The sequence below is a fragment of the Psammomys obesus genome, unplaced genomic scaffold, assembly GCF_907164565.1.
Source record: "Psammomys obesus unplaced genomic scaffold, mPsaObe1.curated_primary_1811, whole genome shotgun sequence".
NCBI lineage: Eukaryota > Metazoa > Chordata > Mammalia > Rodentia > Muridae > Psammomys > Psammomys obesus.
Window position 1 is genome coordinate 493,207 of NW_026592586.1, and position 13,792 is coordinate 506,998.

Sequence of the window (13,792 nt, forward strand, 5' to 3'; positions counted from 1 at the left end):
TTTTTTTTTTTTTTTTTTTTTTTTTTGCTTTCTGGTTTTTCAAGACAGGCTGTAGCCCTGGCTACCCTAAAACTCACTCTGTAGATCAGACTGGCCTCGGACTCACAGAGATCTGCCTGTTTCTGCCTCCCAGCTGCTGGGAGTAAAGGCGTGCACCACCATAGTTGGGTGATTCTAAACGTTTTTAAGGCACAGCTCTCTAAACCGAGTTGAGGAACCCACATACCTAGGGGAAACAAGTGTTTCCCACCAAATGACGAGCCGCTCAGTTTCTGGTTGGGATGAGTCACAGTGACCAGCCCTCAACGTGTTGCCACAAAACTGGTACATGTCTTATTCCTGCTATAGAAAATCCAGGGCTAGCTGGCGGCTCTAACCACACAGGCGCTAATCTATGGCAGCATTCCTGATTGGCATGGCAGAAAGAAAATGGCAGCTCATCTACTGATTAAAACTTCATCATTCCAAAAAAAAAAGAAAAGAAAAAAACTTCATCTTTCCAAACCAAGCCCCTAACTACCTCTAACTTCAAAGGAGTAGAACCTTTGAACCCACCATGTGCTTGGAAGTGTAGTTATTTGGTGAATGGCAGAAATAAATGCTGCACTTCTCTTAGGTGAAATAAGACTGCATAGCAATGACAGCTTAAAACCGGGTGTTTCACTTTGAGTCAGGGGTTTTGCTTAAGTATTTTATATTTGCCTAAGGCATCTCAGCAACCAAGCGTTGGGGGAGGGGATCTTGTAGAGGATGCCTCATTGAGTAGAGCAGAGGGCAAAGACATGCAACACTGTCCAAAGGTGCCATTTGCACTATTAGCCTGTCCAAAACTTTAGGTGAAATAGTATTATGAGCTAAAACTTTCTGTTCTAACCTCAGAACAGAAGACCACTCTGGATTTAGGCAACACAGAGGTGACACACTCCTTCACAGATAGAGGCGACCTGCTCCTTTATGTGTATGAGCTGGGATGTGACTTCACATTCTAGGCCTCCAAAGTGTCTGTGGACACATTATGTCAGGAGACTGCACAGACAAAGGAGGTGCGAGCTCATTTGAAAATACATTAGTTCAAGATCATTTCTTCTCCTCCAAATTCAGTTTATTTTTAGAATTTGAAATTAATTTGAAAGCCCGTTCTGTAGGGCTTTCATGATGTGGTGACAGATCAAAATGGAGAAGATAGTGTCCCAAGCCGTGGGAGATGACATAGTGGCCTGCCCTAAGCCGTGATGGGCCACCCACAAGCCGGGACAGCAGGCCATCAAGCCTTGATGATGCACTGCTACCCCCACCACCACCATGAGGAACCCCAGGCGAATCCAGGCAGCCCCTGGACCCCATCCCCCACCAGCTGTGCAGATACACCCTCAAGAGCGTTGGGCCCCTGAAGCTTAAAGTAGCAAACTGCCAGACTCTCCTTCCTGCCTCAGGGCAATCAGTCTCTCTTCTTCCCACCCTGGGGCTGTGGAAATGGGAGACAAAACGGTGGCTCCTATCAACACCTCATGAGCTGTCCATCGTGACTATTCCTGCCTCAGTCTACTGCTATGGGAACCTTTCCCGCCTCAGAATGCCCACTGCTATTAACATGGGAGCTGCTCATGATGGCGACAGCTTTTCTTGCTTCAGCCTACTTCTTTCACAGTGGATGCTTTGTAACTTTTGGACTCTTTGTAAACTTCATAACCTCTCCAGGCAGAAGAGTGGCCAGACCCCTGCCTGAAGAAGCTCCAGCAGCCTAGCTCCCCCAAACCCAGGCCTCTGTAACTGTCATCTCCAGCCCCTCAGTACAACTCATCCCAGATTATGCTACTTTGAGGTGAAAAGGCTGGACAAAAACCCACCACATAACTCATCCCAGATTATGCTACTTTGAGGTGAAAAGGCTGGACAAAAACCCACCAATCCCTGAGCAGGCGAACTGACCAATTCCTGAGCTTCCCACTAAAACCCACCAATACCTGAGCAAGAGAACCAACCAATCCCGGAATAAGAAAGCCCACCAATCCCTGAGCTCCTCAAGCTCAGGACCTGAAATCTCACCCATCCACACTCTGGAAATCCCTTCTTTAGAAATCCTTACTTTAGAAAGCTATATAAAGGCTGTGTCTGCCCGGTTCCTGGCTACCTTCTCCCAGAGCAGAGGTAGTCACTCATGGATTAGTTTTTCCGACAAATCTCCCTTAAGAGATTTACTGCCTTGTGTGACTTTTCATCAGGAGAAGCGATAAAGAAGAGAAGAAGAAACAAGGAAGGTACAGAGTTCAGGCTCCTAGGCTTCTCAGCTCATCATGGTTGGGGCAGCCCTCACCTGGGAGCTGTAACATCTCTGCTGAGGAGGCCTCCTCCCAAAACTGTGTGGTTCCTGGGCTCCCTGCCTCAAGCTACCCTTGGGACTCTGTCCTACCCAGAGCTGGGATCCTTCCCAGGCCTCTGAGTTGTGAGTGTCCTCTCAGACATCCTCCAACCATATCAAGAGGGTAGGTCACTATCAACAGCAACATAAAACAACACATTCGCCCTAGACTTTGTCATCAAAAATTACATGTTATAGAACTTACTAAAACAAGGATGAACCTTGTTAAGTGCTGGTAGTACATGCCTGTAATACCAGCACTTAAGAGGCTGACGCAAGAGGGTTGGTGCAAGTTCAAGATCAACTTGAGCTACGTAGTAAGACTTTGTCTCATGAAACAGTTGTATCTTGGGACTTCTTATAGGCCATATCCCTTAAATATAAACACTATGTCCAGTCAGGTAACGATACTTTTTTTTTCCTTTTTGGTCTTTTGAGATAGGATTTCTCTGTGTATTGGCTGGCCTGAACTCACTTTGTAGACCAGGCTGGCCTAGAACTCAACTATCCATCTACCTCTGCCTCCCTGAGTGCTGGGATTAAAGGCATGTGCCACCATATTCAGCTATGACTTTTTTTCAGGGTGGCCTGCGCCTCATCCTTTGTGATGTCATCATTATAGGGGGTTCAGTCTTAGTAGAAAACAAGATTAGATTGAGCCCTAAACAAGTAGTAACCTCATCACCTCATCTTGAAAGGGCTTGATTCTTGCTGGACAAACTCAAAAAGGAAAACTTTCTAGACTTGAGAAGTACTTGAAGAAGAGCTGGACAGCGTGGTCAGTTAGACTCCCACCCATAGAAACACTGGCTTCAAGATTTACTTCAAATCAGACTTGGAGAGCTCAGTTGGCAAAGTGCCTGTTATGCAAGTATGACGACCTGAATTCACTCCCCTAGCACCCATGGCAAAGCTGGGCTGTATACGTATCTGTAACCCAGAGCTCAAACAGGCAAGGAATACAGCAGACACAGGAGAATCCTTGGGAGCTTGAGAGCCAGCTGGCCTGCCATGTGCAGCTGCGGACAACAAAGAGGCCTTGCCTCCCGCAGGGTGGGAGCTGAGGACCTGACACTGGAAGCCAAACACTCTGACCTCCATATGAGTACCATGGTGTGGAAGTGCGTGCAGTTACACAACACAAATCTGCACAAGCGCACACACACACATATCACATACCCATGAGAGTTAAAACACACAGGCATTCTCAGAGGCTTGTCTCCTAAGTGATTGCAAGTTGACAGTGATGAACAATCTCTTGGTAAAGACACCCTTAGCGAGCTCAGGCAGCTTTTGTGAAAAGATTGGAAAGAAGATGGCAAAAGTCATAGGCATATCTAGGTTAACGGTACTGGACAGACACAGGAGATATGAAAGCGATGGCACAATACTTAGCCGGTGAGCCTTATAGAAAGGGAATTGGTGATAGTGTGGAAAAACCGAGGTAGTATTACATAGCAACCTGCTTCCAGATTAAACCTTCCAACTCGGAAGGAAGCTCCTTAAGACTCAGGATGCTCTGAAAGGAGGCAAAACATTCCATTCTGCAGTAACTTCCTTAAAACACAGGAAATAACAACTCAATAGTTTCAGAAAGCCCCTGAATATAACTAAATTCACTAAGCTCATGCTTCCAAGTTTATATACACAGAATGCTGAGAGGCACTCGTAGACTAGCATAGCCACCTCGAGACTCTTAGACCAGCCAAGCTTCTAGGGAGAAGCAGAGACCAGCTGAGCAGCAGAGGGGAGGTTCTCAGACTTTGAAACTGCCTGTAAATTGTACAGAGAGCTCCGGGGTGATGTCTTTTGTGAGTCATCATCCATGGTGGCATGGTCTTTTCAGGAATACAGCTGTCTTTGAGCCATCCCTGCTCCTTCTAAGCAGCCTCTCACCTATACCCTATTTGTCTAGAAACACTGGTTCACTTTGGCCTGCCATGGTTTCCCTGCATGGAGTGAGTAGTGTGTGTTTTGTCTCCCCAGGAAGTCTCTCACATGACAGGTAGAGGTAAATAAGAGGAGAGAAACTGAGACAAATGGTGGCTTAGTAAGGAAGCAAGTAGGAATGCATCGTCAGTTTCTTTGTAGTCACAGAAGGTTTAAGCTCAGCTGTGATCTGGCTGCAGCATAACACAGGATCAAAGGCTGCTGTGTTCAATAGACAGCACAGAAGGTGAGAATGGAGATGACAAAACCTCCCATTGTTACCCATTGTTGAGGCTTAGAACAGGGCGGAAGGCCTGTTCATGACGTAATTTGAATATAGCTGCCATATTCTGAGTGTCCCCTAAAAGCACACATGCTGGAAGCTTAGTCTCCAGGCAGTGACTTTTGGGTGGGAAAGTTTGCTTGGCCTCCATTAAGCCAGCAAGAGGAGGAAAGCTGATAAAGTGGGACCCCGAGGGAGGTGATTAGCTCATTGATGTGGGTCTTGTGTGATTCAGTTCCAAGAAGAGCTCCCTCTTCTTGTCATAGAAAGGATGTACACGGCCTTGGAATGTCCTTCTGCTTCCATCTCACTCTGTTATGTTTCACATACATGTTTCCTGCCACTGGGAGGTGCCTGAAATGACTTCCTCACCAGGAGTCAACCAAATAGGTGAGGACTAGTCAATCTTAGAGTCTCAGCCTCCCTAAACTGTCAGCTAAATAAAGCTCTTTTCTTTACATACTACTGTGCTTCAAATAGTCTGTCACAGTGATATAGTAGTCAGTAGGATTTGCTTATTACATGTAGAGTAGTAGAGAAGGCATCAAGACTAATTGCCTTGATACATCAATCAAGATCTCCGTCAGTGGAACAAGTTTATGAGACAAAGTCAGAGTTTCAGCTTTGGACATGCTAAGTTTGAGATGTGGGGTATGAAAGTGGAGACACACATCCAGGTGTGCCCAAGAAGTTCAGAGAATGGTTTGAGTCAGAGACATAAGTTAAGGTTTTCAGGCATTCACTTGATTTTAAGCTAGTTAACATCTTTAGCCTGTGAAGTGTAGACACAGAAAGAGAAAATAACTAACAAAATTGGTTCAGAGAGCTCTCAGACTGGAACGACCCCATGCCAGTCATAAGCCAGCTTAACCTCACAGAATTTTCTCTGTCCGTCAGAGTGTCAGAACTTCATTGGATGCTTTGTGATATTAACTCCTCCGAGTCATTAGCTTGCACTTAGCGAACGTGAATATCATCTAATGACAGCCTGGATTCACAGACTCTTCTCCTGCCTGGAGCTGATAGCACCCTTTCCTCCCTTCCTCCTCCAGAACATTAATTAGGAATCAGGATAGGACATGATGTGCAGGTCTTTGCCTGTCTCTTTTGATTGGTTGTTCACCCTCTGCTTACTTGTCGGCCATGCTTCACACAGCTGTCAGACACAGGCATCCTCATTAGGGTCAATTTGAATTCATCTGATAGGTTACAGCTCTAAGTAAAGGATTTCATGCCAAACCTCAAAAGAAGATCTTCAGTACAGCTTCACAAAGATTGTGTTGGTCGCTTAATAAGAAGTCATTCAAATAGCAGAAATGTGAATTCACTCCTGGGAAAATCGCTCAGCACTCAGGAGGTGCACAGCTTCTTAAACATGGGACGCCAGGTAAAACTAGCATTGAGGGATGGTAAGAAAACTTGAACTCAACTTCTCTGATTGGTTGATGCTTTGTGGTATGTATAACATTCACAGTGGGAATGACCGGATAACCAGAGAGCATCTGGTTCTTCCCCCTGCCTATCTGTATTTCTCCTGATGAAGGCTCGAAGGCTGAGCCAGTGACTAGTACATCTTTCTTGATAGTTCATCCCCAAACATGTGTCAATGACAGAGCTCACATTTTCACATGAACTATTTAACATGTCAAAGCTAACCATAAAGGGAATTATCAGCAAAGTAGCATCCTTCAGTGGGAAAGTACATCTTCCAAGACACTTTAAGGTCTATATGATCACTGAGAAAAGGAGGACATTTAACACCATGGTCCTGAAACACCCCTTTGCCATTCCCAAGGTTCATGCCGTTCAATAGGACAATGAATATTGGAAGAAGCCAGGATGCTCAGATGAGGGTGACATGTAGAGCCACAGACTCCTTTGAGTGCTTGGGGGATGGTGCAAGCTAGAATTATCTGGAGACAAGTGTGCCTCCTGTGGGGAAGCTAAGTCATCCGTTCATTGGAATGTAGGCATAGGGGACAGAATAAGATAAAGATGTCATAAGGTCTTGCTCTGTGGATGGATTTAACGTGTCCTATCCAGCCCTATATCAACACTATGTCCTCCTTTCTTTCTCCCCTTAACATCTCATATGCCTCCCATAGTGCTATATCTCTCTCTGTCAACACTACTTCCCTGTCTATTGCAACTTGACTATGGCCATTATACACACATAATCCAAGGGAAAGACCAGAGGCTCAATTTAAGGAAACAAGTGTGATATGAATCCTGCTCCACCAGGACACATCCTTAGCTCTCTCTATATCCAACTCTGCCTTCGAGAGTCATCATAACCAATTCTCAAGATGCTTAGGACTCTTTCTGAACTAAAGGACCCTAGTAAAAGCCATAAATGGTGGGTTTTGGCCACACCAGGTGCTATATCTATTTGGCCATGGAGCATTAAGAGAAAGAAAAATGTTCAAACACAGGACCATGCTTAGGAAAGCATCCTTCATGTGCATGTACAGGGTCATAAAGAACACTAGCAAAGTATATAGAAGGGTCTCCAAGATGGAGGGTCCTCAACTCTATCTTGCTTCAGTCATAGCTGGTTCTTAGGTAACAACTGAAAATTCAGTTCACTTTACACTAAGTAAACTGTACATTAAGTACATGAAGTGTCAGACTTCTGTGAGATCAGGAACTTGGAGACTAAGATGCTGCTGTAGGCTATAAGGTTTGCTATGTGCATCATGGTTGGCTTTAACTGTCAACTTGATACAACCTCGAATTTCCTGGGGAGAGTCACAGTGAGGAATCATCTACATTTGGGTTCTCCTGAGGCATGTCTATGCGTCATTATCTTAAGTTAATTGATGTGGAAAAACCCAGTCCATGATGGGTGGTACCATTCCCTAGGGAGGGGTCCCTAGCCTAGTTGAGAAAGCAAGATAAGCACAAGCAAGCGAGCGTAGAAACACACTCATTTCTCTCTGCCCTTGATTATGGATGTGATGTGACTAGCATCTCAAAGTTCTTGCCTTGACTGCCCTACAGCATAACCTGAAATTATAAGATGAAGTAAGTCCCCTTCTACACTAATTTTCCTTTTGTTAGAATATTTTCTAGCAGCAACATAAGTGAAACTAGGATACCCTCAGTTCTCTACCATGCTGGCATAGCCATCTCTACTTCTCCACTCATTCTCTGTCATGCAATACAATTTATTATTTATTGCTTGTATTGTTTGCTCCCAACCTTTCCTTTCCTATTTTTCCCTCTGTTGAATTCCCAGTGACTAGGCTCATGCCTGGAGCATGAAAAGCACTTAACACATATTTGTGGGATAACTTAAGCAAATGACTACGATGTGGACAATAGACTAGACAGAGAGTGATACTGTCTTTCACTATGAAAGGAAGTTGTGAGAATTTCCTAGGAAAAGATAACTTCTAACTGAATCTTGAAGGAAGCACAAGAACCACAGGAAGAAAAGTAGAAAAAAAAATTAGCTGAGCTATATTACGAAGCACAAAGCAGAGATTGGAATTGTTGTCTGCGGTGGGCAGAAGCCCTCTGCTCAATCAGCTTCAAGCTGGAAGACAAGCCAGAAAGCTTCTAGAGATTTAAAATGTAAATACATTCATGGAGCAGTTTTTGTTTTACAAATTAATTAAATTGAGATAACAACAGACAGGCTAACTAACATTCTGCTCAACTGATGTTTAAAATATGCTCAAGGTCTCTCTAGTCTAGTCGCCTGAAAGATGTGAACTAATTTTCTTTTGTGTTTATTCCATGACAGCACTCACTGGTGCTTAGGTCAGAAGCATCTCAGAGTCTCTTGAACAAGGACAACTGCTTCCTGCTCCTGGGACAGCCCCACCCTCCTTTCAGTGCTGAGCTTGTCTACTCGGGATTCCCAACATCATCCTGCATTCAGTTAGAACAAATATACATTGTAAGAAGCCATGAGAGGATAAAACCTAGAACCTCTGCTCGGATGTGACCCGTGATAGCTCAGTAATCAATTGGTTTCTCATAGTAAGGGGAACAAGGACTATTTCTAACAGGAACTCAATGACTGGTTCTTTGACCTCCCCACCTCCCAAGGGAGGAGCAGTACTGTTATGCCACAGAGGAGGACTTTGCAGCTAGCCCTGAAAATACCGGACAAAACGGAGTCATATGAAAGGGGAGGAGGTCCTCCCCTATTAGTGGACTTGGAAAGGGGCAGGGAGGAGATGAGGGAGGGAGGGTGGGACTGGGGAGGGAATGAGGGATACAGAATTAACAAAATGTAACTAATGAGAAAAATAAAATTAAAAAAAAGCCAGAAATAAATAAATAAATAAATAACTGGAATAAGAGTTAAAAAAAAAAAAAAAAGAAAAGAAAAGAAAAGAAAAAAAAAAAAAGAAGAAGCCAAAATGCTTCCTTGACATCCTCTCCTGGGATTTGGTTCCCTCTTAGGCATCATCTTTTCTTACATACAGGTCATCATGGTCAAGATAGCATTCTTTTCCCAATGCAGGCAGAGTCCAGAGTTGTCCAGAGCACATATCAATGAAGCTTAGCCTCATGGTGCTTTTGGCTGAGAAACTTAACTCTTCTTGGTTAACTAATCTTTAAAATGAGTTTCAGTATTTAAACAACCCACTTAAAAGTTTATATACAGGACTGAAGAGGTTGATCCATGGGCGAAGAGCTTCTGCATGCCAAGAACCTGAGTTTAACTACTAGAGCCCATGTTTAAAATGCAGAGCTGGAAGCATGTGTGTAGTCCCAGCACCAGGAAGACAAATTTGAGGATCCCTGGGAATCACTTGTCAGTCAGCTTAGCCAGCTAACCAATAAACCTCAGGTCAGTAAGAGATCTCCATTTTTTATGGGATGGTTCTGGAGGAATGACACCTGACGCCGACCTCATGCCTTCCCATGCATATGCATGCTGCCTCCCCCAAATGTGTGTGCCAGTGCGGTGGCCCACATTTTAACAGCATCCCATTCATCGTTCTCGGTTGGCTATGCTCCAACTTCTCTTAAGTTCTGCTCAAGCATGCTTTGTACCTAAATGTAACACGGAGACACTGGTTCAAAAAAGAAGTGATGTAAGCACAGCACTCACTATGAAATTCTAAAAAGCATTAAATTAAAAGTATAAAACAAATGCGACACTCCTACAGTGTACAACTAAGACTGTGTCTAGATGTCACTGGCTTACTCATTAAGAAATCTGCAGATGTGATGGGAATAAAACACAGCACCGGAGACAGGCAGAGACAGGCAGAGACTGGCACAGCAACAGGTGTAGTTCAACCCCAAACTGTTGAGAGCACTGTTGAGTGAGCACTGAAATGGGAGGCTACGAGGAACACACCAGATGCAACATTTTTCTATCAAATAATTTCCAAGGAGCTCGATGCTGAAATCCTCTCATGGTCATTTGGGTCAAAACACCATAAAAAGGCTATGAAATAATGCCATGAACTGCAATAATAGCTAACAACAACAGGGCACCCGTGCTCTCCATGGAATGCAAAGTGCTTCACAGGCATCAACCTATGCCAGTGAAAGTGGCAGGCTTTGCCCTGGCACTGCCCAAGCACCAGTTTATCACTTTCCTAGGTCACGGCTGCAGGGAATATGCATATCCCCATCTGAGTTTCCTCTGCTCTGAGTCCACAGGCCTGATGAGTAGAATCTCCACTGTGGTAAGAGGCCATGTCCACCTGCCGAGTCCTGATGGTACAAGTCCGTGTTTACTTGTTTCTGTGTGACTTTAATGACCATTGAGCTTGCTAACAAGGGGCTTAAACAAACCTAACATTTTCTGGACATTTCTGGGTCTCTCCCAAAGGCAGCTGGACAGCCTCTGCCCTCCTCTCTCTCAAATACATGCATCTGTTTCCAAGAAAGAAGCTACAACAGCTCATTTTCAGCCACTGTTCCAGATCCAGGCTCTTCCCATGCAGCCATCTATCAGCAAGCATTCCCTAGGGAAATGAGGAAACAAGAGCCAGCTCCCCCACACTCTCACTCACCATGGTGCTGCTGTGCTCTGCCAGGTCAGCCTCGGAAATGGCCTTATTGTGATGGAGAAAAAGGTCTCGGAGAAAGTTCTGTGAAACCAAGGGTGACAATGAACACAGTAAGAAAATAAAATACAAACTTGTGTAAGATCTTTTCAGTTGGGTGGGGATTGTAATTTGTTTCATGGAGGAAGTAAAACGTTAAATAAGCATTAAGTGTGAGCGAGGAGAGCTGCCACTGAAGGATGCTCTTGAAACTCAGGAACTCTAAGCACAAAAACATGTCATAAAAGCTCCATTCACCTCTTTCCCAAAGACAACAGCATGACAAGCACTCTCTAAACCTTTACTTATTTCCTCATTTATTTACACATTTTTAAATTTTAATTTATTATTGTGCTTTATGTGTGCATGCATGCACATGACTGTAACATAGGGGGATGAGCAAGAGCATGTGGAAGTCAGAGGACAACTCTGTGGAGTTGTTTTTCTCCTACCTTTATGTGGCTCTAAGAATTGAGCTCAGGACATTGGGCTTATGTCATTTTACTGGCTGAGCCACATTGCCAGCTCACTCTCTTTTTAAAGTATCAAATTCAAAGCCGCATGTCTTGGACCCACAGATATATATATATTCTCCCCAAAGATGACCAAACCAACTCTTCACCCAGTGATACTTCCCACTGATACTCACGGAAAGCTCAGCAGCTGATATGAAGCCGCTGCTGTCCGCGTCATATTTGCGCCAAATCTGAAAACACACAAGAGCCATTACTCTCAAGTCTGACCTACCTGACTTCTTGTTATCTGACAAGAAGCAGCCTAATAGAGGGTTTATCTCAGCTCATGGTTCAAGAGAATACACCTGCTCATGGTGTAGAAGGTTCAGCTGTGGGAGCTCAAAGCAGCTGGTCACATTATATCCACAGTCAGGAAGCAGAGAATGGACAAAAAGTAGGGCCAGGCTATGGAACCTCAAGGTCGAGGCCCAGCGACCCACTTGCTCCAGTCAGGCTCTACCCCAATCAGAGACCAAGTGTCCAAACACATGAGCCAGGGAGGACTTCTCACATTCAAAGCATAACACCGAACATCCTCGGGTAATTTCGGGTTGACTTATACTGGTTTCCTGCGATTCAGCATCTGAAAATGGTCCCTAACTGGATACAAATAAGACATTTCCTGTGGAGATCAATGCTAGCTGGGGTGACAGTAACTGTTTGGGTGGAACTCAGCAGAGATGAAGATGTATCCCTGAGATCTTCCAGAGCCACCCAAGAGGACTGTGCCTCCATTGGAAAACTCAAAATAGAATCCCAAGATAAGAGACTTCTGTTGAGGACGGCGCAGAAATATCTTCTTTGTGTTAAAAATCCAGAAGTGCAAGATACTATGCAAATACTGCTTTAAATATAGTGCTGAGCTGTTAAAAACGTGAGAGAGGTTCTAAGGACCCCACAAGACAAAGAAGCAAAACAAATGTGTCCGAGGCATGCCTGTTGAGCTTGGACCACATAGGTGGGCTTACCAAGAGAACTGTACTACTGAGAGACAGATCTGAGGCAACACAAGGTGGAAAATGTGGCTGTTACCTATTTACAACTAAAACGCTACAGAGTAATGTCTTGGTGAAATGATGAACTTTGGGGGGGAGTAAAGATTCTAAGAGCAAGATGAGTTTTCTCATGTAAACCTAGCACTGCCTGGATTACACAGAATTAACTGCCTGGGTTACACAGCATTAACTGCCTGGGTTACACAGCATTAACCTGCCAAAACAAACAACAACAACAACAACAAAAAACAAAAAACAAACAAAAAAAAAAAAAACAAGCAATTGGCCCTGATGGTGCATGCCTATAATCCTAGAGCTTTGGAGAATGAGGCAGGAGGATTACAAGTTCAAAGCCAATGTGGGCTACATAGAGATCGTGTCTCAGAAAACCTAAAGCTTCACAGTGGCAAGCCATCTGTGGTAGTTTGAAGAGGTGTGGCCCCTTGGATTCATGTGTTGGAATGCTTGACCACAGGGGGTGGCACTATTAGGACCTGTGGCCCGACTGGAGGAGATGTGGCCTTGTTAGAGGAAGTGTGTCACTGTGGAGCTGGGGCATTGAGGTTATACATGCTCAAGCTATGACCAGGGTTGGACACAGTCTTATTCTGCTGCCTTCCTTCAGATCAAGACTCCTCCAGCTTCATGTCTGCTTTCACACTGCCATGCTTCCAGCCATGATGATAATGGACTAAGCCTCTGAAACTGTAAGCCAGCCCCAATTAAATGTTTTCCTTTATAAGAGTTACCACGGTCATAGTGTTTCTTCACAGCACTGGAAACCCTAACTAAGACACCTTCTCTCTTGATGGTTGAGGCCAGCACTGATACACTGAACTGTAAGCTAAAACAAACCCTTCCTTAATTTGATTTTGTTGGAGATTTTGTCATAGCATCAGGAGAATAACAAATATATCAACTGCCAGGGGCTTAATTTCTAGACACAATCAGATTGTAGGCCCTGCAGGGGTAATGTGAGACACTGTTCCTGATACTAATATTTAATGAGAACTAGTTGGAAATGTCACTCATTTCAGCCTGTGTCGTTTGTGATTGATTTAGGCAGGCTTACAAAATCTGTGTTAAATGTAAGTATACTCAATGGTGAAAATGTCAAGTAATTCTAAGAAGCACTCATTTTTACAATGCTTGTCTCCAAGTTGTCTCCATTTAATGATCTTATAATAATCATTGCATTTGAATCACTGGAGAACTAAAGATTTTAAGTGAATAATCAGTAAGCCTGTTTTTAAGAATACAAAATAAAAAGATGCCCAGGCAAGAAAAAAAAAAAAAAAAAAAAAAAAAAAAAAAGCAGACTCATAGGAAAGATGACACCCTATAAAATGGGAGGAACACAAAGAAGGACATTTAAGACACAAAAAAAAAAAAAATGGGGGAGAGGAAAGGAGATGGTACAGTGGACAAAGTGCTTGCTTTGTTCAGACCTGCTAAGTTCAGATATTTAGCACCTATGTGAAAAATCTGTATGTGACATCATGCACTTGTAATCCCGGCTCTGATAGATGGAGACAGGAAGGTCCTGGGGCTCTTGGCATGAACTCCATGTTCAGTAAGAGATTTCATTGCAAAAGTAAATAAATCAACAAACAGATAGATGATAGATAGATAGATGATAGAGATAGATAGATAGATAGATAGATAGATAGATAGATAGATAGATAGATAGA

General features: G+C 43.8%; 1 protein-coding gene across 1 annotated transcript in view; it reads right to left on the reverse strand.

The window, feature by feature from the left end:
- The window catches only part of Scgn (secretagogin, EF-hand calcium binding protein), a 37,996-nt gene that overhangs the window by 12,223 nt on the left and 11,981 nt on the right, over positions 1-13,792 (reverse strand). Inside the window, exons 5-6 of the mRNA XM_055614497.1 lie at positions 11,241-11,297; positions 10,559-10,636 (exon numbers count right to left, since the gene is read on the reverse strand). Of these exons, the coding sequence (XP_055470472.1) occupies positions 10,559-10,636; positions 11,241-11,297 (135 nt within the window). The remainder of the gene's footprint in view (positions 1-10,558; positions 10,637-11,240; positions 11,298-13,792) is intronic.